Source organism: Chrysochloris asiatica, unplaced genomic scaffold (genome assembly GCF_000296735.1).
Source record: "Chrysochloris asiatica unplaced genomic scaffold, ChrAsi1.0 scaffold00003, whole genome shotgun sequence".
NCBI lineage: Eukaryota > Metazoa > Chordata > Mammalia > Afrosoricida > Chrysochloridae > Chrysochloris > Chrysochloris asiatica.
Window position 1 is genome coordinate 24958586 of NW_006408521.1, and position 27640 is coordinate 24986225.

The window sequence follows — 27640 nt, forward strand, 5'->3', positions numbered from 1 at the left end:
GCTTTGCTTTGCATGCTGCAGGTAGTTAATGAGTATTCCTCAATCCCGATCTTCTGATTGAAAGTTGATCCCCTGATGCACGTATGTATGTGTGCATGCATGCGTGTGTGTGTGTGTGTGATTTCAGTTCCAGGGTTGAAGGGTGACTAAGGGATCCCACCACTTTCTATCTGACCAGTGCTACCTTCCATTCTTCATTCACTCATTCATTCAACACATTTAAGTACCTGTTAATGTGCTGGACCTTTTGCCAGCACTGCATTTACATTGATAAATACAGCAGACATATATAATACCCTGATAGAGTTTATATGTATGACCAACAAGTAAACAAACAAACAAATATATAATTACAAATCATGGTAAATGTAATAAAGAGCTCTGATTAACTGTGCTGATAATTGCTTCGTTCAAAGACTCTGACAGGTGAGAAAGTGAAGAGAAGAACATGCTAGGTAGAGAGTAGTGCACATGTGAAGTTTCCCCAAATCAAGAGAGGCTTAGCATGTCCTGGGCCAGTAGGGCCGAGTGCAGTAAGAAACACAGAGAGAAGCAGAAGAGTATAGAGGTGGGCAGTCCACATCACACATCACAGAGTCTTATGGGATGTGTTATGGTTAAAGTTTATTTTAAGAGCAATGAAAAGTTAGTTAAGAGTCTTTAGCCGATGACTGACATCATTAGAATAATGTTTGTAATAAGTTTTTCTGGCAACTGAGTTTTGAATCGATTGGGGAAGGCAAAAGTAGAGATTTTTAAAGTGCTCCAGGTTCTCCAAATCTTACTGCTGTCATGAGTTTCTGCCCTACTGCCATCCCTTACCCAAACCAGAGTACAGGTTCCAAGTCAATGTGGTCCAAACAAGTTAGTGGAACACAAGTACCTCAAGATGTTTTCTGAATAAGAAGACTCTGTGGTCAAATAAACTGAGGAAATTCTGCAATGCTAAATCCCCTTCTTGGAGAATCAGAATGTAAACTAATGCATTAAAGGTGCCAGGAAGTGTTCCAGTAAGTTTGTGTATCCAGTATTTTCCAAACTTTCTTGACCATTGGAACCTTTTATTTGATTTAGCTCCACATAATGTTAATATCCTGCAGAAGTGATATTCTCCAGAGCACACTTAAGGCAAAGCTGCCGTAAGTCATTCTCACCTAGAGTAAAGCCGAGCCCATGTCCCTGGCTTACTGGAGCGCTTCTCTCCATTGATTCTCCTATCAGCTTAGACAATATTCTCGGATTCCACTCACCCTATGTTCCTTTCACTTCACTTTTCTCCTCATCTAGCTCCCACGTCTGTCAACTGTCTCTTTACATTAATATTGTCAAGGTTGACAGGGTTTTCTTTCTGTTCTGAAATTACGGTTTTCTTCCTTGTTCTATAGATTCAAACATTGAATCTACCATTTAAAAATTATTTTTTGAAATGTACATCATTTTGACTGTGTAAATTTCTTCAGAGTGGAGTCAAGTGGTTTACCAAATTTCGTTTTCTCCTTGATGGCATAATGCACAATGTCATAAACTCTATACCAAGCAATGGAAAGCATCTAAGCATTCAAATCAAATGGCTTTCTTTTCATGTTGTTGCTGGTAAAAATCTAACGAGACCCATGGCCACTGAGTTGCTTCTCACTCACAGCGACCCTCTATAGGTTCTCCGAGGCTATAAATCTTACAGAGCCAGAAAGCTTCCTCTTCCTTCTATGGAGCAACTGATGGATTCAAACTGCTGACCATGCGGTTCAGCATGGAACCCACTATGCCACCAAGGCTCCTTTGTGGTTGTTAGGTGTCATCAAGTCAGTGTCAACTCATAGTTACCCTATGTATAACAGAACAAACCATTGCCCAGTCCTAGGCCATCCTCACACAAATTCCTAGGTTTGAGCCCATTTTTGTGACCCCTGTGTTAGTCCGTCTCATTGAGGGTCTTCCTCTTTTATGCTGACCCTCTACTTTACCAAGCAAGATGTCCTTCCGCAGGCACTGGTCCCTCCTGATAAAACGTTCACATTCTGTGAGGTCTTACCATTCTGACTTCTAAGGAGCAATTGGTTTGCATTTCTTCCAATACAGATTTTTCGTTCTTCTGACAGTCCATGATATGTTCAGTATTCTTCAGCAACATCACAATTCAAAGGCCTTGATTCTTCTCCAGTCTTTCTTGTGCATTGCCCAGCGTTTGTATGCATCTGAAGTAACTGAAAATACCAGGGCTTCGGTCAGTAACTGAAAAGATGTCAGTTCTTTAAGTGACATCTTTGCTTTTTAACATATGAAGAGGTTCTTTGATTATGGCTCCACATAAAATGAAATCCTAGATAACGCCTATCTTTTCTCCATTTATCATGATGTTGTTTATTGGTCACACCATGCAAATTTTTATTTTCTGTACGTTGCGGTGTAATCCATACTGAAGGCTGTATTCTTTGATTTCATCAGTTAGTGCTTCAAGTCCTCTGGGCTTTCAGTGAACAAGGTTGTACCACATCACAGGTTGTTAATGAGCTTTCCTCCCATCCTGATGCCATATTCTTCTTCATATAGTCTAATTTCTCAAAATATTTGCTCAGCCTACAGACTGAGTAAGTATAGTGAAAAGACATAGCCTGGACACACATTTTTCCTGATTTTAAACCACACAGTGGCCTGTAAGAAAGGCATGGGGGCAGCATCTGACCTCCTCTGATTGTGCAAGGGTAGAGAAGAATCAAACTTAACATCAGCCCAAGGCTGATTCCTGTGAGGCAGAGGTCACACATGCCTCCACCCTCTTTCCTCCTTTACTAATGCTGATACCAACTGTCCTTCTCAGCACTCTATTTCTCTCCTGGATGCTACAGTCTGTTGCAATGGCCACACAGAACTCGCAAGAATGCAATGATGGAGTTTATTAGAGACGTTAGCAGGTTACAATTCAGCATCAGAAATGTTCATGAAACCGTTCTTCAGTCAGGATCACTTCTATGACATGCCCATAGGCATGCCTCTCTCTAGTCATTGGCCTCTCAGCTACATGGCCCCCTGGCCTCTGCTCTGCATGAGCAAGTTCTAGCTCTGCTAATACATGCTTGAGGGCACTCCACTTTGCCATAAGCAGAGCCTAAGGTGCTCAGCTCTAGCTCTCCCAATTAAGTGCGTGGAGGCAACCTTTCCATGAGAAGCCCCCTGCCTGTGGGCCTGGAAGGCCAGTGCTCTAGAGTGCTCTGGCTCTTGGTTTTTGCTGCTGGTGCTCTTTGCAGCTCCTTGGGTGTCCTCTGCAGCTCTTTTGTCTCCTAGACCAAGGAGGTTCAGCACACAGGACTCTTTGGGTCCACTCGTGGCTATTCTTTCTTATAAGTAGTGAGATCCCTGTTGCTGCTTCCAAGATGGCTCACTTCAAACCCAGCAGGATGGTAAAATTGAGCAATTCCACACACCCTATTTACATAGCCACAGCTGGTCATTTTGTGGGAGTTACAAAGACTATGGCTAGAGGAGCCATATCAAGTAATTCACTACACCCCTTTGTTCTCTTCGAAATCCCTTTGCTCTTTTTGAACAATTGCCTCAGTCTATGTACAGGTTTTGCATGTGCACAATCAAAAATTCTCAATCAGCACAATGCTATCCATATTTTGTTATGATTCACACAGTTGAATGCCTTTGCATAGTCAATAAAACACATTTTTCTGGTATTCTCTGCTTTCAGCTAAGATTCTTCTGGTATCGGCAGTGAAATCCCTCATTCCATATCCTCTTCAAATCCCATGTGAATTTATGGCAGGTCCCTGTCTCTGTACCGCTTTTCATGCACATTGTCGATTGCTCCAGATCTTACCACCTATTTCCTCTGGAGGTAAAGAAACATGTTTTCTTTACCGTGGCATTAATATCACCCTCTCCTTAGACACACTATCTAATTTTTAGAATCCAATTCATTCTTCTTGAGACCTACTGATACCTTTCTCTGAGTTGGACCAGTTGTTCTTGAAGCCTGCTACACTGCAGTTGCAGGCATTAAAGAGAAAAAAGGAGGGAAAAGATAAAACAACAGAGCAACGATTGTAAGAACAGCACAGGACTGGGATGTGTTCCATCTCATTGCATCTCGACAGGATCACCATGAGTCAGAACTGACTCAAAAGCACAAAAAAGCAACCCACTGCAATTAACATCAGATTTCTTTTCCTTTGATTCTAAGGCTAATTCTACCATTTTTGGCATCTTATGCTTTCATTCCTCTCGGTTTTCACCCTCATTTTCCTGAAATATATATTAAAGTAACTCCCTTCGATATAGATATTAAAGATTGAGTTCAAAACATCTAAGATTTCTGTATAGCAATTACCTATAGCTACAAAACAAGTCATAAACTTAAAAGAAAACCACTATTAGGTGTGTAGATCAGAAATACAGTCATAGTTTGAGTTCTTTCATTTCTTCAAGATCCAATTCTGATGTTGGCTGGGCTGATAGTTTCAGCAGATGACCGACTATGGGAAGATCTACTTTCCAGCTCCCTCAGGTCGTTGATGGAATTCAGACTCTTGAGATTGTAGGACAAAAGGCTTCTATTGTTTCTGAGGCCACCCTCAGCTTCTAGAAGGTTCATAGTTCCTTTTCATAGTGGTCTTCACGAATATGATCATTTACTTCATGGTGACTTACTTCTTCAAAGCCAGCAATGAGATCAAGAAAGCTAACAGCAAAAACAATTATTAGACAGAGTCTTATATAATATAAAATTATCACGGGAGTGATATTTCATCATCCTTGCCATAGCCTATAGATAAGAAGCAAGTCATAGGTCCTGCCCACATTCAAGGGGAGGGAATTATACAAGGGGAGGATGAATCCAAGAAGACAGAACTCACTGGAGGTCTAGCTACCAAAGTCTGTATTTTGTCCTCATAATTAATTAATACTTAAATTTGGAATAGAAATCTAAACTCAACAGTAAGGTTTTTTTAGAACTTAGAAGACATGACTCCATTATTTTATAGAATCATTATTTTTGATGAAAAGTCAAATACAAATGTGGTATTTTTGTTTGCATGAAACCTATCTGTGGTGTAGTGAATTATTTATTTCTTCTAGCTTTAGTCTTAGTTGTTGTTGGTATTAAGTGTCATTGAGTCGATTCTGACACATAGCAATCCTGTGCAGGGTTTCCAAGGAGCATCTGGTGAGCTTGAACCACCAACCTTGCAGTTTAAACGACTTTGCAGTCTGACACATTAACACACAGCATCACACCAGGACTCCTAACACTCACCAAATGACTCTTATGCAGATGGATCTGGGAAAGAGTAGGTGAGAGAAGATACTGATAGTATGGCATGATTCAGCTGTAGATGTAACAGGATTCATTGTAATTGTACAAACTTGAAACTCTAGCATAGGTATAAAATGAACAGTCTCAGAAGCAGGAGGGAAGATCTCAGTACCAGTAAAGAAGAAGAACCAGGAGTGGAGCACATTCTTTGACCCTAAGATCCATGCTCATTGACCTCCTTGACCAGGGACAGAAAACTGTGACTCCAGAGGAAAGGCAGAGGAGCAGCCGAAGCAGAACCAAGAGCAAGAGCACAAGACAGACAGAGTGGTAAACTTCCTAGCCTACGGAGCAAGAAAGCTGGGTGTTTTTGAGCAAAAGCTTGATTGTGGAGTTGCATGCCTCTAGGTACTTACTTGGGGAACTAGATTTGCGGACCCATAGTGCTACAGCTGAGTGCCTTTGGGATGAGGTTGATAGCAAAATGGAGCATTCTTCCAGTATTTACCAGCAGTCATGAAAACTTTTTTAACATTGGCCCAGCAGAGAGTGTTCTGCCTGTCAGGCTGTGGATTGCCTGTCCTAACTAGAACTTCTCCCTGAGCATTTCTGAGCCTGAATTGTACCCTGTTAGCTTCCCTTATAAATCCCATAATTCTGAGTATAGTGTCTGAATTCTCTGTTGCCATTGTGATGAATTATCGAACTCAGCTAAGCAGAATGTGCCGCGAGCTAGATGGTTGGTACCACATTGCTTTATACTCTCTCTCTTTCTGGAGACGTCTACACTTTATCTTAACTTTGGGGTTCTAACATTTCAAGTTCTTATGCCTAGACATGAATCTCTTTTTCATATGCTTTGCTCAGCACTTGGTGAACTTTTTCTTTTTTAGACTTATTTCTCTAGAGTTCTCTACAGAAAATAGGAACATTGTCTAATCTAATTATTTGATAAGGAGCCCTGGTAACATAGAGGATTCCAAGCAAGGCTGCTAACTGCAAGCCCAGCAGTTTGAACCTACCAGTCACTCCTCAGGAGAAAAATGAGGCTTTCCACTCCTGTAAAAAGTTACAGCCTTGGAAACCCTAAATAAGGTTGCTATAAGTTGGAACCAACTCACACACCTACTACCAATTATTTGATAAAATCTTTCGCTTCATTTCTGGATCTCCTATGAGGCAACAGTTGGGTATCCTGACTTGATCCTCTATATCACTAATACTTTATCTCAAGTTTTCTGTCTTTGGCTAAATCTCTGTGTATGAGAGATTTCCTTTTCCAATTATGTTACTAGAATCCTTTTACTAATAAACAAGTTTTTGGGGGTTGTTTTTTTGTTTTTTACAATCTCTTCTGTGCATCACCATTCAACAGTATCTGCTTCCAAGTTTTTGAGATAAATTCACATACCACAAAATTCACCCATTTAAGTGTACAATACAATGGTTTTTATTATAATATTTATAGATTTATGTAATTCAATATGATCTACTTCTAAAGCATTTCATCACCCCAAAAGGAAACCCTATAATCATTGTTGTTAAGTATCATTGAGTCGGTTTTGACTCATAGTAGTAACCCTTCCAAGTAAGCGGTTATTGGGTTTGAACTGCTGACCTTGTGGTTAGCAATCCAGTGCTTATTCTACAGTGCCACACCAGGTCTCCACTAGATGTTGTCATTTTCCTCAACTAGAGGCAATCACTAATGTACTCTTGTGCCCATAGATTTCATAGTCTCAACATTTCATATAAATGGAATCATAAAATACATGGTCCTTGTGACTGGCTTCTGTCACTTAGTGTTTTCAAGGTTCATCCTGCTGTGGCATCTATCAGAACTTCATCCCTTCTCATTGCCAAAGAATATTCCATTGTATGGCTAAATCACATTTTGTCTGTCCATTCATCAGTTGGGGGACATTTGGGTTGTTTCCACTCTTTTGTTATTGTAAATAAAACTGCTTGGAACATATATTTCCAAGTTTTTTTTAGTAGATTTATGCTTTCATTTCTCTTGAGTATATATATGCCTAGGAGCGGAATATCTGTCATGTGGTCATTCTATGTTTAGCTTTCTGAAAGATTGCCAGACTGTTTTCTAAAGCAGCCATACCATTTTACATTTCTACCATCAGTGTGTGAGGGTTCCAGTTTCTCTACATTCTCATTATCACTTTATATTCTTGGATTTTTATTATTATTATTATTATTATAGTTAGTGATAGAGACCTGGTAACACAATGGATAAAACCTCAGCTGTTATTAGCCAAAAGATGGGCAGTGTGAATCAACTATCATCTCTGCTTCCATTAAGATTATGGACTTTGAAATCCTAAGTAACAGCTCGACTCTGGGTCCAAACTGATTCTACAAGCAATGGGTTTGGCTTTAGTTTAGAGGATGTGAAGTGGTATCTCATAATGGTTTTGATCTGCATTTGTAAAATGACTAATGATGTTGAGCATCTTTGCATGTGCTTATTGGAATCCTGGTGTGGTGCTGTAGGAGAAGCAGTGGATTGCTAACCATGAGGTCAACAGTTCAAATCCATCAGCAGCTACTCAGAAACCCTATATAGGGTCATTATGAGTCAGAACCAACTTGATGGCACTTAACAACAACATTTGGAGCAATGCCTATTTAGTATTAAACAATTTGTCCACTTATAAATTGGGTTAATTGTCTATTTTACTGTTGTGTTATAAGAGTTCTCTAAATATTTTGGATATAAATTCCTATTCAGATACATGATTTGAATGTTTTTTTTCTCCCATTGTGTCTTTTACGTCTTTTACTTTCTTGATGATGTTTGATGCACACCAATTCTTAATTTTGATGCATCCCAAATTATCAATGTTTTCTTTTATCACTGTGCTTTTTTAGTATCACTTCTAAGGAATAAATGCCTAATCTTTATTGGATTTTTATTTTTAATGAGTTCATTAAATGATTTTAATGATTTCATGTTCAGTTTTTTTTAGAACTGTCTTTTTGGTCTGACACTATTCTTATTTACAGAAACTTTTTTTAATTTCTAAAATGTAATATCTTATTATTTGTAAGCTAGGGTATTAATTATCTGAGAAGCTGGATTATATGAAGAAGAATGAGGTGTCAAAATTGGAAGAAGACTCATTAACAACATGTGATATGCAGATGATATAATCTTGCTTGTTGGAAGTGAAGAGGACTTAAGATACTTACTGATGAAGAACAAAGACTATAGCCTTCAGTATTGCACCTTGATGTAATGAAAACAAAGATTCTCACAAGCAGATCAATAAATAACATCAAGATACAAGGAGAAAATACTGAAGTTGTTAAAGACTTCACTTTGCTTGGATCCACAATCAGCACTCATGGAAGCAGCAATCAAGAAATCAAACAGCATATTGCATTACGCAAATCTGCTGCACAAGACTTCTTTAAAGTGTTGGAAGAACTAAGATGTCAGTTTGAGGACTAAGGTGAGCCTGACCCAACCCATGGTATTTTCAATAACCTCATATGCATGTGAAAGTTGTAAAATGAATAAGGAAGACAGTAAAAGAATTGATGCATTTGAGTTAATGGTTGTTGAAGAATATTAAAAGTACCATGGACTTCCAGAAGAACCAATAAATCTGTGTTTGAAGAAGCACAGCCAGATATCATTGCTGACGTTGGAAGGATCTTGGCTGAAAGCAGAGAATACCAGAAAGATATTTACCTGTGTTTTATTGTTTACACAAAGGCTTTCGATTGTGTGGCTCATACAAGCCATGGACAATACTGCAGAGAATGGACATTCAAGAACATTTTAATTTTGCTTTTGAGGAACCTGTACACAAACTTAGAGGCAGTTAAGAGGCAGTTGTTCAAACAGAATAAGGGGGACATTGAATGATTTTAAATTAGGAAAGGTGTACACCAGGGTTGTATCCTTTCAATATAATTATTCAATCTGTATTCTGAGCAAATAATTCAAGAAGCTGGATTATATGAAGAGAAACATGGCATTATGATTGATTGAAGACTTACAGTAATCTGCGATATGCAGATGATAGAACCCTGCTTGCGTTAAGTGAAGAAGACTTAAAATGCATACTAATGAAGATCAAAGACCACAGCCGTTGGGTTGCCCCTCAATGTAAACAAAATGAAATCTTCACCACTGGACCAATAAATAACATCAAAATAAATGGCAAAATGATCTAAGTTGTAAAAGTCTTCATTTTGTTGAGATCAACCATCAACACTCATGGAAGCAGCACTCAAGAAATCAAATGACATATCACTGTTATGATTTCTGATTTCTCAGCAGCCTTCTGGCTGTACTTCTTCCAACACTGATTTGTTTGTTCTTTTGATGGTGCCCATGATACTTTTAATATTCTCCTCCAACACTATAAATCAAATGCATCAATTTTTCTATGGTCTTCTTTATTCATTGTCAAACTTTCACATGCATATTAGTTTACTGAAAACACCATGGCTTGGGTCAGGTTCACCTCAGTCCTCAAACTTACATCTTAGTTCTTCAACACTGTCAAGAGGTCTTGTACATCAGATTTGCCCAATGTGATAGGTCATTTGATTTCTTGATTGCTGCTTCCATGAGTGCTGATTGTGGACCCAAGCAAAGTAAAGTCTTTAGCAACTTCAGTCTTTTCTCTGGAGAATGATATAATGCTTGGTAAAGTGTAGGGCCAGCGAAAAAGAGGGAGACCCCCCTAACAAGATGGATTGGCACAGTGGCAGCAGCAATGGACTCAACACGAATTGTGAGGATGGTGCGGTGCTTTGTCTGTCTGGATAAGGTGGTTATGAGTTGGTTCTGACTTGATGGCACCTAACAACAACAATATTTTTAAAGTTCTGCATTATTGTTTTCTCTTTAGTCACTTATTTATCTTGGATTTGTTTATTTCATGGTGCTAATTTCCCTCTTATACCATTGGCTGTGCATATTTTAAAAGAGCACTAAGTGTAATTTTCTAGTAACAAGTACAGATTTTTTCTCTGCTGTTGAGAATGTAGACTTTTAAGATAAATCTCTCATTGGACTGGGATCACTATTGTGTGGTCAGATCTTTTTGACCTACAGATTTAACTACAGAGAGGGAGGATGGGGCAGGTGCAGACAGCTTTTAGGTTAGGGAATTCAGTATTGCTTATTCTTCAGGCCCAATTGGACCTAAGCTCCCTCCCAGACTCTTCCTTCAGTCTCTGCTAAAATGTCCTGTTTTGATGTGGTGTTTCCTTGGTGTTAATAGTCTGACCTGTCTGTGCTGTGCATGGGCAGGGAGTAATTTTTACTGTTAAGTGCCATTGAGTCAGTTCTGACTCATAGCATCCCTGTATAGGGTTTCCAAGGAATGGCTGATGGGTTTGAACTTGCCTACCTTGAAGTTAGCAGTCCAGTGCTTATCTTACAGTGCCACACCAGGATTCCATATGGGCAGGGTAAGGGCCTTGAAATGACAGAGAAAGGGTTGAGCTGTGGGTGGAGTTCCTCCACAGACAGACTTTCATATTGATCCCTAGGCATGTGTACACCTCACAGCTCTCCCTCCTGACTCTGAGTCTGTCTGCCTGGCACTGACCTTGTCACCCTAGAGCCAGTATCATCTGGGCTACAACTTCCTCCCTCTGCTTGATCCATCAACAAGCTTCCATATGTTTGGTAGAAATCTGTCAAAATCTCTCATCACTTACTCCCTTTTTGTGATTGGTGTTACAAATCCATTCTTTATTACTTTTTAATTGGGATTAGGCCAGGGGTCCCAAGAGGAAATAAAGCTTGTGCTCAGATCTCTACCCTGAAGTTGAAGCACACTCAATACTTTAAAAGCAATGTGTGTTCCTGTGTATGTATCTATGTTAACTTTAACACAGCTTCTTTTTGAAAAGCTCCCTTTTCTGTAGGTAATGGCATTTGAAAGATAGGTGCTCCCGTCTGAAAGGTGGACATTATCGTTCACTAATTCCTCCCATTCCGTCACACACCCTAATGTCATTCCTCCACCAACTTCTCTTCATCTTACTGCCACCGAATGCGTCATCTGGCACAAGCAGTGGCACAGCTTCCTCACGGAGCTCTTTTTATCCCTTATTTTTGTGTCTTCACATTTCTTTGGTACATAGTAGCTAGAGTATATATCACTTCTGGATAACAGCCCTGATGGCAGTTGTCGTCCGCAGAATAAATAGAAAAGAGGCTATTAGTATAGGTTCTCTCCCATGCTATCCATGGCCCAGTAATGCGCTGACCTTTGTCTGTTGGTGCATTCGCACTTTCTACCACTCTCGTTTTGCTCACCTGTCTGTGCCTATGCCTTCACCTTCCTTCTGACCAATACACTGACAGGCACTGTTCCCTCTGCTTCCAAATCTCTTCCCCCTACTCTAGGGCATTACTCCTTATTCCTTTGGTCTTAGCTCAAATAAATTGTCATAAATTTCCCCCCATTTTCTGTGGATCTCTGTCATCAAGCTCCATGCTGGCAAGAATCACTTTGACCTTAGTCACCAATGTATACCCCTGACACATAAAAGGCCCAACACAAAATAGAAACCCAGTAAATATTAACTAAGAGAAAATGTAACCCTATATATAAAGTTGGAGTCCCAGTGTGGCACTGTAGGATCAGCACTGGACTTCTAACTGTAAGATTGGTGGTTCAGACCCACCAGCAGTTGCTTGGAAACCCTATACAGGGACTCTAAGAGTTGGAACCACAACAACATATATAAAGTTAGCACTATATATAAATCTCACTATGATTTAAAGCCTGAAAACGAGTCTCAGTCAACATGTTTTCAGTGAACACTTGATTATCTTGATGACGGTGCATCAGCTCTGCCTTTTCCCTGATAAAGTTAGCTTCCATCAAAAGAGTTTAGATTCTTACTCTAAAGTGGATACAACTATACACTCTAAATGAGAGAAAATTAAAACATTGGGAAAGATTAGATGAAAAAGAAATAGTAACCATAACAATTATAATAAAAATTAACATTTGAAGCAATAAAAACCTTTTTCAAAGTAAGAAGAAAATAATCTATTGGAATAAAATTTTCATTACACAGATGATGCATAAAACATACAGAAAAAAGAAGAAAACTAGTATGTACAGAACACTTCTTCATGCTTTTAGATAAAAAGTAATATATAAGTATAGCCAATTCTCAAAAAGAAAGTTAAAATAATGAAAGAAGCATTTTATTAAGTACTCCCAATAGTTCAGGGGGAGTCCTGGTGTGGTGTTGTGAGTTAATGCGCTACACTGCTAAACCGTTTGAACTGCAAGGAGTGCGGTTCAAGCTCACCAGCTGCTCCTAGGAAACCCTATACAGGGTCGCTATGAGTCAGAAGCGATGCGACAGCACGGCACTTAACACAGTTCAGGGAGTCCTGGTGTGGCGTCCTGGTGTGGTGCTGTGGATTAATGCATCAGATTGCAAAGCCATTTGAACTGCAAGGTCGGTTCAAGCTCACCAGCTGCTCCTTGGAAACCCTATATAGGGTCACTATGGGTTGGAACCGACTCGATGGCACTTAACGACAACAAAGTTCAGGCAACATTCTAGTCTCTGAAGATTCTATATCATCAACTGGATAAGTGCTATAGTAGGAAATCACCACTTGTCTGTCAGTTTGTCCTATTGTGGTGGCTTGTGTGATGCTATGATGAAGGAAGTTATGCCAGCATTGGGGTGGCCCAGTGGGGTCACCCATGGTGGAGAAGTTTCAGAGGCGCTTCCAGACTAAGATAGATTAGGAAGGAAAAGCGGGCCACTTCTGAATTATTAGTCACTGAAAACCTTGTGAATAGCATCAGAACACTGTCAAATATAGTATCAGAAAATGAGACCCTCAGGTTGGAAATCACTCAAAATACTACAGTGGAAGAGCTTCTTTCTCAAAGTACAGCTGACTTTAATGATGTGAATGGAGTTAATGATTTGAGACCTTCAATTGCTGATGACGTGCAGCTCAAAATGGGGAGAAACAGCTATAAAAACCCATTAATAATTGGAACATGCAATGAATGAAGTATGAATCTAGGAAAATTGGAAGTCATCAAAAGTGAAATGGAACACATAAAGATAGATGTCCCAGTAACTGGTGAGCTGAAATGGACTAGTATTGGTCATTTTAATTGGTTTAATATGCTCAGGATGACAAATTGAAGAGGAATGGTCTCTCCTTCATTGTCAAAAAGTTCATGTCAAGACCAATCTTGAAGCAGAATGCTGTCTGTGATAGGCTAATATGAATGTACACAAGGAAGATCAGTTAATACCAATATTATTCAGACTTACACACCAACCACCAAAGGCAATGATTTTAAAAAGTTTTAATTCTATCAACTTCTTCTACCACTCATCTGTCAATTTGCCGAACTGTGGTGGCTTGCATATTGCTGTGATTCTGGAAGCTATGCCAACAGTATTTTAAATGCCAGCAGGTATTTAACATGAACTTCCAGATAAAGACAGACTAGGACGGAGGAGAGACGAATTACTTTTAAATATTTAATCACTGAAAACCTTATGAACAACAGTGAAGTACTGTCAGATAGCACCCAAATATGGACTATTGAAACATGATGAAGAGCATCAGGATACAGTCAGATATACTGCTGGAAAACAAGCCCCTCAGTTTGAAAGACATTCAAAATATGACCGGGGAAGAGCTGCCTCCTCAGAATGGAGCTGACCGCGATGATGCAGATGGAGTAAAGCTTTTAGGACCTTCATTTACTAATGCGGCACAGCTCAAAAGGAAGAGATATAGCTGTAAACAGTTGTAGCTGAATTGGAAGGTGGAATGAACAAAATATGAATTAAAAAAAAAAAATATGGAAGTTGTCAAACAGAGATGGAATGCATAAACACTGTTATCCTGGGCATCAGTGAGCTGAAATGAACTGGTATTGGTCATTTTGAATCTGACAACTGCATGGTTTACTATGCTGGGAATGACAAAATTGAAGAGGAATGGGTTGCATCCATCATCAAAAAGACATCTGAAGACATGTCTTGAAGTACAAGGTTGTCTGTGATAGGATAATACCCATACACCTATAAAAAGACCAGTTAGCACTACTATTATTCAAATTTGTATACCAACTACTGAAGCCAGTGATGATGAACTTGAGGAATTCTACCAGCTTCTTCAGTCTGAAGTTGATCAAACATGCAATCAAGATGTATTGATAATTACTGGTGACTGGAATGCAAAGGTTGGAAACAAAGAGGAAAGATCAATAATTAGAAAATATGGCCTTGAAACAATGCTGGAGATCCCATGATAGAATTGTGCAAGGTCAATGACTTCCTTATTGTGAATACATAAAAGATGACTAACACATGGACCTCAAGAGATGGAATACACAGAAATCAAATAAACTTCATCTGTGGGAAGAAATGGTAGAAAAGTTCCGTATCATCGGCAAAAACCAGGCCAGGGGAAGACTGTGGAACAAGCCACATATTGTGCATATGCAACTTCAGGCTGAAGTTGAAGAAAATAAAAGAAGTCCATGAGAGCCACAGTATGACCTTGAACATATCAACCGTAAATTTAGAGATCATCTCAAAAACAGATCTGATGAATTAGATACTAATAAGCAAAGACCAGGAGAATTGTGTGATGACATCATGAACAGCAAACATAAAGATAGCAAAAGTGCTTTACAAAGACAAGAAAGAAGAAAAAGACTAAAATGGATGTCAGAAGAGACTTTGAAACTTCCTCTCCAGCATAGAGATGCTAAAGCAAATGGAAGACATGAGGAAGTAAAACAGTTGAAAAGAAAATTTCAAAGGGCAGCTCGTGGAAGACAAAGTTAAATATTATAATGAAATGTGCAAAGATCTGGAATTAGAAAACACAGAGGGAAGAACACGCTTAGCATTTCTAAAGCTCAGGGAATTGAAGAAATAAAATTCAAATTTGCAATATTGAAGGGTTCTATATGGGCAAAATAAGGAGCTCTGGTAGTGTAGTGGTTATGAATCGGGCTGCTAACCTCAGGGTCAGTAGTTTGAAACTACCAGCTGTTCCGCAGGAGAAAGATGAGGCTTTCTGCTCCCATAAAGATTTACTGCCTTGGAAACCCTGTACAGGGTTGCTATGAGTTGGAACCAACTCCACGGCACATAACAGCAATGACATGGGCAAAATATTGAATGATGCAGAAAGCATCAAAAGAAGATGGAGGGAATGTACAGAGTCACTGTACCAAAAAGAAACGGTTGATGTTCAACCATTTCAAAAGGTAGCATCTGATCAATGATATGAAAGGTAAAGAACAAGTCTCTGTAAATTAACAGAATATACATTGATATCTTTCAACAAACTCATGCAGCACTGGAGGCACTCACTCATCTATGCCAAGAAATTTGGAGGACAGCTACCTGGCCAACTGATTGGAAGAAATCCATATTTGTGCTCATTCCAAAAAAAGGTGGCCCAAGGGAATGCAGAAATCAACATCATTAATGATGAATGTAAGTAAAATTCTGCTCAAGATAATTCAAAAGTGGTTGCAAAAGTACATGTACAGGAGGAAACTGCCAGAGGTTCAAGCCAGATTCAGATGAGGAAGTGGAACAAGGGATATCATTGCTGATGTCAGATGGATCTTGGCTGAAAGCAGAGAATACCAGAAAGATGTTTACCTCTGCTTTACTGACTATCCAAAGGCTTTCCATTGTGTGGATCATGACATGTTTGGGCAGCATTGTGGAGAATAAGTATTCTGGAACACTCAAATGTGCTTATGAGGAACCTTTACATAGACCAAGAGGTAGTTATTCAAACAGAATAAGGAGACACTGAATGGTTTAAAATAAGGAAAAGTGTGTTCTATGGCTGTATTCTTTCAATACAGTTATTCAATCTGTATGCTGAACAAATTAATCTGAGAAGCTGGATTATATAAAGAAAAATGTGGCATCAAGATTGTAGGAAGACTCATTAACAACCTGAGATATACAGATGATACAACCTTGTTTGCTGCAAGGGAAGAAGATTTAAAATACCTACTGATGAAGATCATAGCCTTCAGTATGGTTTGCACTTCAATGTTAAGAAAACAAAAATCCTCACCAAAGGACCAATAAATTGTTGTTGTTATTGTTGTAAAGTACCAATGAGTCGGTTCTGACCCATAGCGACCCTGTACAGGGTTTCTGACATACGGCTAGTGAGCTTGAACCTGCCGACCTTGTGGTTCAAACCAACTTTGCAGCCTAGCACATTAAATAAATAACAGCAAGATAAATGGAAAGAAAGACTGAAGTTGTCAAAGACTTCAGTTTGCTTGAATCAACCATCCACACTCATGGGAGCAGCAGTCACGAAATCAAACGATAGATATATTGCATTAGGCAAATCTGCGACATAGTACCACTTTAAAGTGTTCAAGAGCAAACATGTCAGTGTGAGGATTACGGTGCTCTTGACTCAAGCTTTGGTATTTTCAATATGTGAAAGTTGGACAGTTGATAAGGCAGACTGTAGAAGAATTGATGCATTTGAGATATGGTTTTGGAAGAGAATATTAAAAGTACCATGGACCACCAAAAGAGCAAACCAATCGGTGTTGGAAGAACCACAGCCGAATGCTCCTTAGAAGTCAGGATGACCAGACTTCATCTCTCACACGTCAGACATATTATCAGGAGGTACCAGTCCCTGGAGAAGGACATCATGCTTAATAAAGTGGAGGGTCAGCAAAAAAAAGGAAGACCCTCAACAGGATGGATGGCACAGTGGCAACAGCAGTGGGCTAAAGTGTAACAATTGTAAAGATGGCGGAAGGCTGGGTAGCGTTTCATTTTAGTTTGCACAGGGTCACTATGAGTCAGAAAAGACTCGATAGCATAACAAAAACAACAGGTTCATGTGAACGTTGGGTTAAGGAAGCCGTTAGAAGAACTGATGCATTTGGATTATGGTATTGGTGAAAAATCTTGAAAGTACTTTGGATTGCCAGAAGAACAAAAACTAGCCTGTCTTGGAAGAAAAACAGTCAGAACGTTTGTTAAAAGACAGGATGGTGAGACTTCGTCTATTGCATTTTGGACATGTTGTCAGGAAGGACCAGTCCTTGGAAAAAGACATCATGTTTGGTAGTGGAAGGTCAGTGAAAAAGAGGAAGACCCTCAGCAAGATGGACTGACACAGTGGCAGCAACAATGGGCTCAAGCATAACAATTGTGAGGCTGGTGCAGGACCGTAACTCGGAACCAACTTGATGGTACCTCACAACAACATAGTAGAAAATATAAAAGTGCAATGTAAGGACAGAGGAGACCATTAGAAACCCTGTCTGAAGAGGTCAGAAGAAGATATAAAGACAGGAGGAAACTGAATGGAGCAGGTGGTATGGAACCTTCCAAACACTAATGCACCTAGAGGGCAAGTTGTACAAGCAAGGCTACTTTCTTATGAGGCTAGATACATACACAGAAATCATTTAGGAGGAAAACTGATTAGGTTTAAAATAAAAAATGAAAAGAAGATGTTAGGTGAGTGATAGGAAGTCAGAGATCGCAGCACTTAAAACTAAGTATGTGAACAAAAGAAAGAAATGGGCCTCAGGCACAATGGTTATTTGTTCATTAATCAAACCCTGGACAAGAAGAAATGAGAAAACAGACGGAATCCAAAAACATTCAGCTCTCCTCATAATTTACAGAATTCAAATATGAACAACTATGAGGCATAATCTTGTGTAACAGAGTTATTTAATTATAATAGAGCGAATTAATAAAATGACAATACTCATTGCTGTGGGGTAACAGGAGAAAATTATTGTGTTGGCAAAGAATGCCGACTATATCATCGACTGCCAAAAGAACAAACAAATACGTCTTGGAAAAAGTACAATCAGAACAGTCCTCAGAAGAGAGGAGGGCAAGGCAGCCTCTTATGAACTTGGGACATGTGATCTAGTACTTTGGACTTTGAACTAGTCCCTTGGGTGGGACATCACATGATTGGTAAAGTAGAAAAAGAGGTCAGCGTAACAGAGAAAGACCCTCAATAAAATGGACTGACACAGTTGCTGCAACAATGGATTCAGGCATAGCAACAATTTTTAGGATGGCCCAGGACTGGAGTAAATTGTTCTGTTGTGCACAGGGTCGCTATGAGTGGAAACGGACTCGATGGCACCTAATAACAACAACAGGGATACAAGATACCCTAAGACATTGCTGCCCTGAAACCTGCTAAAATCATCCCGAAAAGAAAATTGGCAACAAATAGGAGAGTCATAAAATTATCATATACTTTGACCCAGCAACCCCAGTTTTTGGAATATAGCTGAAGGATGTAATTTAAAGCAAATAAAAAACCTATTTGTATAAAGATGTTTATAGCTGTGCTATATATTACAGGCAAAAACTGGAAAGCGCCCAGATACCTAACAGTGAAGGACACTCAGGCAGACTTCAGTACACTAATGCAATGGAATATTTTATTGCTATTAAGAATGACAACTATGAGAAGTATGTGGAAATAAGAAAAGGCCCATATGAAGCAATGAGTAAAAAATGTAGAACTCAAAATGATACATATACAATGATCACAACTATGTAAAATTATATTTGTATAAGCAGGAGGTTTGGAAAAGACTACAGAGCTGGTGATTTAGAGTGCTGACATTTTTGTTATTGTTAGTTCAAGTTGCCGGGGATGTTTATGTGTTCCTAGTTATATTTCACCGTATATTTGGGACATATACATTAAGAAAGATAAATCTCCTTATTTTCTGGCACATAAAAGATTTTTTTAAAAAGCTCCTCATATTCTCTTGAGTCTTGTTTTAATTTTGGGGTATATGTTTAATTTGGGGTATATGTTTAATTTGGGGTATATGTTTTAATTTTGGGGTATATGTTTAATTTGGGGGTGTATGTTTAATTTGGGGGTACATGTTTAATTTGGGGGTATATGTTTAATTTGGGGGTATATGTTTAATTTGGAGGTACATGTTTAATTTGGGGTATATGTTTAATTTTGGGTACATGTTTAATTTTGGGTACATGTTTAATTTGGGGGTATATGTTTAATTTTGGGGGTACATGTTTAATTTGGGGGTATATGTTTAATTTTGGGGGTACATGTTTAATTGGGGGGTACATGTTTAATTTGGGGTATATGTTTAATTTGGGGTATATGTTTAATTTGGGGGTACATGTCTAATTTTGGGTATATGTCTAATTTGGGGGTACATGTCTAAGTTTGGGGTACATGTTTAATTTGGGGGTACATGTTTAATTTTGGAGGTACATGTTTAATTTGGGGGTACATGTTTAATTTGGGGTACATGTTTAATTTCGGGGTATATGTCTAATTTTGGTGGTATATGTTTAATTTGGGGTACATGTTTAATTTTGGGGTACATGTTTAATTTGGGGGGGTATATGTTTAATTTGGGGTACATGTTTAATTTGGGGGTACATGTTTAATTTGGGGGGGTATATGTTTAATTTGGGGTACATGTTTAATTTGGGGTACATGTCTAATTTTGGGGTACATGTTTAATTTGGGGTACATGTCTAATTTTGGGGTGCATGTTTAATTTGGGGTACATGTTGATGTTGCCAGCACAACATCCCAGTCACACTCATTTCTTTCCATTGTAGTTCTTTACTATGGTGTCCAAGTTTTTTGACTTCTTCATAACAAACCAGCATCTGCGAACCCACATTTCTACCAAGTTCACAAGCTGGGATGCACTCACCATACCTGTATTTAAGAACTCATTGAGTGTGAACAAAGGAAATGAAGGACCAAAATGGCCTCTCAGCCTGAGCCTTCATTGGGTGGAGGCTTGTTTTAAATGTGGCTTTTATCTCTTGAATCTCCTTACCTATGGTAATATTTGGTTCTAATCTCTGCTAGCCTGGAGAAACTACCACTCCTTTTAATGAAGGTCAATCCTTCTGGATTCCATCCCTTTTAACCTTCATGAACAGTGCAAATGATGGTTAATGTGTTCAGCTACTAACCAGAATTTGAAAGTTTAAGTTTACCCATATGCAGCTGGGAAGCAAGCTTCTGAAAAATCACCCACTATAAATCCTATAGAGCACAGTTCTACTTTGACACACTTGGAATCCCCATGAACTGGAATCTACTCAATGGTACTGGTTAAGCTTAAAGCACAGCTGTCTTTCACTGTGTCCTCCTTCTCTTCATTATCTGCTGTTTCTCTTCTCCTAGATAATCTCATCAGCATGCAAACATGTTGTCTTACTTCCCACAGTAAGAGGAGAAAACTCCATCACCTTCCTTGAGCTCATATTTCCTTTTTACTTTTCTATTGTCTTTCACAGCAGACATTTTCTCAAGTTGTTCATGTTGCGATTTCCAACTTCTCACCTCCCATTCACTCTTCAAACTATGCTTACCCGGCTTCTCTCAGCATCCTTTCCAGTGAACCACTTTTCTCAAGGTCACCTTATCCTGTTGCAAAATCTAAAATGCCATATTTTATGTCCTCCTGTTACTTGACCTCTTGACCTCCCAGAATGACGCCCTCCTGATTAAAAACTCTTTTTTTCTTGATCATGTGACACTTTATCCCCTTTGCTCTTACCTTGGAGATCACTCCCCGTTTCTTGCATCTCTAAATGTTGGGTTCTTTCCTAGGTATCTTTCCTTTGTACATTATCATAGTTTAATCCCATTTGCATGCTTATGTATTCCAACATTAATATCTATAGCACAGATAATGATCCCTTGCTTGACTCATGCTCTATGATATACTTGATATTTCTGGTTAGACTGAATCATAATAAACATAACATGAAAACAAAGTCATAATTTTCTTCCCAGAGCCAGTTATTTCTGTAGTTTTTCCATCTCATTAAATGGCAGCAGTATCTGCCCAGTTACTTACACACCTCTACACTACATCACTTCACCCTTATCCAATACATCATCAAGTACAACAAAGTCTACCTCCAACAATAGATTTCACTGCCACCATGCTGGTCTAGGTGTCCATCATCCGTCCTCTGAACGACTGCAGCCACCTTCTCACTGATTTCCCAGCTTCCTCTACAAGTCATTTTCCACACAGCAGATGGAACACACGTTTTATATAATAAACCAAATTATTTCCTTCACAGCTTAAAAACACGTAGATCTTCCTCATTTCACTTAGAATAAATTCTAAGCTCTTCATCACACCTATAACCAAAACCAAACCCATTGTCACTGAGTCAATTCTGACTTACAGGGACCTTAGTGTGGTGCTGTAGGATAAGCATTGGACTGCTAGCCTCAAGGTCAATAGTTCAAACTCACAACACACTCCTTAGAAACTCCATACACGGTCACTGTGAGTCGGAACCAACCTGATGGCACTTAACGATGAACAATGACCATAGAACATCTAGAAGTGCTCCACGGGGTGTCTGAAGCTGAAATTTTAGGGACACTGACTGCTACATCTTTCTCCTATGGAGTGGCTAGTGGATGGAACGCTTGACTATTATGTTACCTTAGCACCTCCCATAAAGATTGTTGTTTTTGTTGGTAAGTGACATCGAGTCGGTTCCAACTCATAGTGCCCATGTATAGGGTTTCTGATGAATGACTGCTGAACTTGAACTGTCAACCTTGTGGTTCAAACCAACATTGCAATCCAGTGCATTAACCCATAGCACCACACCAGGACGACAAAAGGGCAACAGGGTCTTCATGGGCAGGGATTAAAGCCTAGGAAAACATGGGGCAGGTTTATTCTGTGTTAATGGGTTACTGTGAGCAGAACCGACTCCATGGAACACAACAACAAAAGGACACCAACCTCCTCATCATCATCCACACCCATGTCTCCTTATCTTACAGACAGAGTTATTTCAAAGTCTCAGTGAGCTTGTGAATGCATAAAAGGAAGCCCAGAGATGTATTGTGGGCAGAAACAAAGATAATGTAATTGTTCTGCAAGAAAAAAAGGGAGAATTCCATTTCTGCTCCTGGTCGAGAAGGAGAGAAAAGAGAAGAGTTAAGTGAGGGCTCAGGGATTTTTTGTAAAAAGGAGAATGACTACCATTATATTTTAGGTTGTTGATGTTGTTACAATGGAAACCCTTTGCATTCCTAAACCTTCAGCAATGTCTGAGCTGTTGATTATCGTAGATTAGAGTGAAACCACCAGAAAAGGAGTGATAAATTCACAAGGCCCATCTAGGAGACAAAGATTTTTCTCTCCTCATATAACTCTGTTTACACTCATGTGGCTTTATCTTGCCACAACTGATCTGTGCACATTACTGCAAAATGTCTTACTCATCTTTAAATTTGAAGAAATAACCATACTCATTCAGAATACACTACATAAGGCATGTGCCTTGGTACCTACCCTGTGTTCCTGGTAAACTCCTGAATCTCTCAACCACATTACTCCACCTTCCCACACCAGTTATATCTTGATTCTCTCTAAAAATAATTCTACCTCTTTACTGACAGTGCATTCCTTGTAAGACATTTCCTCTGACCCTGCATAACTGGACCTGCCTGCATGGATGTCAACCCTTCTTCATTTGAGCCTAGCTCACCAGCATGACTGAGGATGAACAGCATTTAACATAGTGCTTAATCCATAACAAGCCACTGCTCGTCTGTCTGTCTGTCATACTGTGATGGCTTGTGAGTTGCTGTGATTCTGAAAACTATGCCACCGGTATTTTAAATACCAGCAGGGTCACCCATGGTGGGCAGGTTTCAGATGAGCTTCCAGATGAAGACAGATGAGGAAGAGGGAGTGACGAACTACTTCTGAATATTTAGTCACTGAAAACCTTATGAATAGCAGAGAAACACTGTCAGAGATAGTGCTGCAAAATGAGCCCTTCAGGTTGGAAGGCACTCAAAATGCAACTGGGGAAGAGCTGCCTCCTCAGAGTGGAGTTGACAGTGATGACGCGAATGGAGTAAAGCCCATGGGAGGAAAGCCCGTGGAACCTTCATTTGCTGACGGGGCACAACTCAAAATGAAGAGATGGATTGGCAGAGTGGCAGCATCAATGGGCTCAAGCATGGTAACAATTATGAGATTGGCCCAGAATCAGGCAGTGTTTCCTTCTGTTGTACATAGGGTCACTATGAGTAGGTGCTGAATCGATGGCACCTAACAACAACAATAATAATCCATAACCAGAGATTCCAATGATTTGCATATTCAGTCAAAATTAAATCAATTCTTCAGAATACCTAATAAATTTACTGCTTAAATTTTGTTTTAATATACAAGTGTTTATAGTGTTTCTCAACCTTTCAACAAGACTCCACTGGCCAAGACTTTTGTCAAGCTTTGCTTTCTGTAAGAGAGCATAGGAATAGAGTGAATAATTTATTATATTTACTATTTTCTTTTTTAGAATATAAAATTATATTCTGAAATGCTATAATAGTAATGTGGTTTTTCAAACAATGCATCCTTTCCAACCCATCCTGGAGAGTGTACTATTCCTCTCACCACATGCCCACCTTCTGCTGACTGTGTAAGGCTTGGAAAAAAGGAAAAGTTCTTCCACACTGTTTAATGAAGAATCCCTGATTTAAACTTGGATAGTCATTTGGAAAGACTGTCTTTTTTCTTCTTAAGACCAAGAAAATAACCAGGAAAGATACAAATGCATTCAACCATTACATTAATTTAAAATGCCTTAAGAAAAGCTAAATAATCTGACCTACCCATCCAGAAGGGCGATTACGTTCTTCCTGGGCCGCCCAATATTCGGGCCGTACAAGCTGGCTCTGGAGTAAATCCGGATGGGCTGCAACAGGCTCTTCAGCTGGATGTAATCCTTTCCCAACTGGCTGCCATTGACTGCCCGGCCATGAATAGTTCGATAGTTATTTGGCTCTAGATTAAAAGCAGACATGTAAGTCAGAGTTGAGAAGGCTGAGGCTCTGCCAACCCTCTCTTATTCGCAGATCTCATTGCCTTTCTCTTAACAACATAAATAAAATAATCAAAAAAGGGGTGAGAGGTAATTCAACTTGAGGAACCACCCCAATAAAAAAGTCAACATTGCTATTCCATTCTTTAAACTGATCTTCACACAAGATCTACTAACTAAAAACTAAATAAACAAATGATCATACTGATTTGCAGGTAATAATTCATAATGAACAGTAAGAAGGGAAACCTTCATAAAAAATGGTCATTGTACTAGTTAGGAAAATCTTAATGTCTAGTATTAGCTAAGTTTTTGAGTGACATAATTTTGAAGCCCACCCCCGTCCTCAGTTTCCATTAACTGAGTGGCTGTAAACAGGCAGGGAAGTCATAAAACCAGGTAGCTCCACTGCCAGATGGTACTAAGTAGATTTGGACCAGGGTACAAGTCCTGGAGAAGGCCAACTTTCAGCTAGTTTGAGTTGTAATACTGAGAAGGGCAAGCAGTAGATCTGCAGAGCAACAATTAGTAGAAATAGATTATTTGGGGAATAAGGTAGCTTGTTGTTTCTGCTGCTAAATGTTATCAAGTAGGTTCGGACACAAAGTGACCCTGTCTAGGATTTCCAAGATCAACTGGTGGTTTGAACAGTTACCGGTCCAGTGGTTATCCTAAAGTGCCACATTAGGGTTTAAGATAGCCATAGTTGGCCTTAATAAGTTTCTTCATATGTCTGGTATTCTCAAAGGCTACATACATTCAACTAACAAAAAAAAGAGTGTGAGATAAACAGAAAACATATAACAAAATGTTCGCCCATGCATTCCTGGCCAAATAAGAAACCTAGGGCACTCATCAAGAGAAATAAGACATGTCAGAAAGTAAGGGTCAGTCTTGTAAACTTCCTAAATTTTGAATGTGTTTCCCAACTTACACATCCATCCATTAGCAGATGGCGAAAGCCTTACTGCCTCATGTATTTATGAACAACCCTTGACCAATCATAGGATGACCACTATGCTATGTAAACTCAGAGGCAACTCTTAAAAATCAAGGCTTAAAAACTGAAAGAAAAAAAGAAGTTTGCTTAAAGAAACATCAGTACTACGCAAATACAAGGGAGACAGACTCTCCAGAATTGGTTCAGACATGTCACTAAACAAAAAGAGGCAAGAAAGGGCGCAACAAAAACAAGCTCTGGGATGGGGAATCAGAATCCAGAGTTGCTCCAATAAAATACCTAAAATGTACAATTTTCACTTAAAAAAGCAAGAGACAAATAAATGGGAAACTATGACTCATACACAGGAAAAAAGCAGTCAATACAGACCACATCATTGGGGGTCCAGATGTCAAACTTAGCAAACAAGAACATCAAAACTGCTATTATAAACATGTCTGAAGAGCTAAAAAGAATAAGAATCAAAGGTAAGTATGACGTTTGTTGTTGTTATTATATGCCGTGGAGTAGGTTCTGACTTTATTTACTCATTAACTGGACAATAGCAATAAGGAGGTAAAAATTATGAAAAAGAATAAAATGGAAATTCTGAAACTGAAATGACTCACCACATACAAGGGAAACAGCTGTAATAACATTAACCACTGACTTTTCATCAGAAATGATGGTGGCCAGAAGACGGTGGGATAACATAGTCAAAGGGCTAGAAGAAAAAGCTGTCAACTAAGAATTCCATCTACAGCAAAGTATCCTTCAAGACTGAATGTAAAATACAGACATCTTCAGAAAAAAAAAACATACAAGAGAGAATTCATTCTGAGAAAACTTAGCTTATAAAAAATACTTAAGGAAGATCTTCAGGCAGAAAGAAAATGATACCAGATGACAACTGAGAACTATATAGAGAAAAACAGAACACCAGTGATTGTAATTACATGGGTAACTGCAGATAATATTACAAGTCTATGTGTACTTTCTTCTCTTAAAACTAAATTAAAACACAGTGGCATAAAGCAGTGATCACAAAATTGTTGTTGGGCTTACAAGATGTACCATTTATGGTAATAATGGCACAATGTAGAGGAAAATGAAAAAATAAAAGTTGCTATATTTAACTAGAATTAAGTTAGTGTTACCCCTATGTACACTGTGATGTTTGATGTATATTGTAATCCCTAAAGAAATTAAGAAAATAAGTGAAAACAAAACAACAAATGCATTCAAATGGTACTTTAGACACTATTTATTTTGCACAAAAAGTAAAGGAAAAACAAAAAGACACAAAATAAATAGAAAACTGACTGATGTAAATTCAACCAAATCAACAATTCATTACATGTGAAAGAATTAAAAACCCCATCTGAAGGCATAAATAGTCTGAATGAGAAAATAAGACTCAAATAAAAGGAAACACTTTGTAGTTAAAGACACATAGAGGGGAAACAGCTGTAATAATATTAACTACTGACTTTTCATCAGAAATTATGGTGGTCAGAAGTCAGTGAGATAACAGTTCAAGGGGCTAGAAGAAAAAGCCGTCAACTAATAATTCCATCTGTAGCAAAGTATATGTCAAAACTGAATGCAAAATATAGACATCTTCAGAAAAACATAGTAGCGAGAATTCATTCTGAGTAAACTTAGTTTACAAAAAATACTTAAAGGAAGTATTTGAAAGTTAAAAAAAAAAAGGGAAAAAAATCTACCATGCAAACAATAACCAGAGAGATGGAGTAGCTGAGAGATACTTCTTAGAGACAAAGTGAGGCATTTTACAATGATAGAAGACTCATTTCACCAAGAGTTATAAACAAGTGGGCATCTAACAACAGACCACCAAAATACATGAAACAAAACTGATGAAATTAAAGAAAGAAATAGGAAATTCAATAAAAATAGAAAACTTCAAAACTATGCTCTCAATAATGCATAGAATAACTAGACTGAAAATCATCAAGGACACTGAAGACTTACGTAACATTCTCAGCTAACTTGATATAATTGACATCTACAGAGCGTCCCACCCAACAATAGCAGAATACACCCAGTGCACGTGAAACATCTTTTACGGTAGTCTATGGAGCTCTGGTAGCGTTGTTGTTGTTGTCAGGTGCCATCAAATTGGAACCGACTCATGGCGACCGCATGTACAGCAGAACGAAACAATGTCCAATCCTGGGCCAACCTCACTACCGCCACACTTGAAGCCATCAATGATGCCACCTGGCGGATCCATCTCATTGGGAGTCTTCCTCTTTTTCTCTGACTCTCCACCTTACCCAGCATGACATCCTTCTCCAGCGACCGTTCCCTCCTGACAATATGTCCAAAGTATGAGAGACGAAGTTTACTCATCTTGGCCTCCAAGGAGCACTCTGGCTGCATATCTTCCAAATCAGATCTATTGGTTCTTTTGGCAGTCCATGGCACTTTTAGTATTCTCCTCCAATACCACAACTCAAAGGCATCAATTCTTCTATGATCTTCCTTATTCA

The 27640-nt window shown here is 38.9% G+C and overlaps 1 protein-coding gene across 3 annotated transcripts in view; it reads right to left on the bottom strand.

Annotated features, from left to right (window-relative positions):
- Positions 1-27640, bottom strand: part of HPSE2 (heparanase 2) — an 869616-nt gene that overhangs the window by 290930 nt on the left and 551046 nt on the right. For all 3 annotated transcript variants that reach the window (XM_006831233.1, XM_006831232.1, XM_006831231.1), the window contains one exon: positions 23976-24147. In XM_006831233.1, the coding sequence (XP_006831296.1) occupies positions 23976-24147 (172 nt within the window). The remainder of the gene's footprint in view (positions 1-23975; positions 24148-27640) is intronic.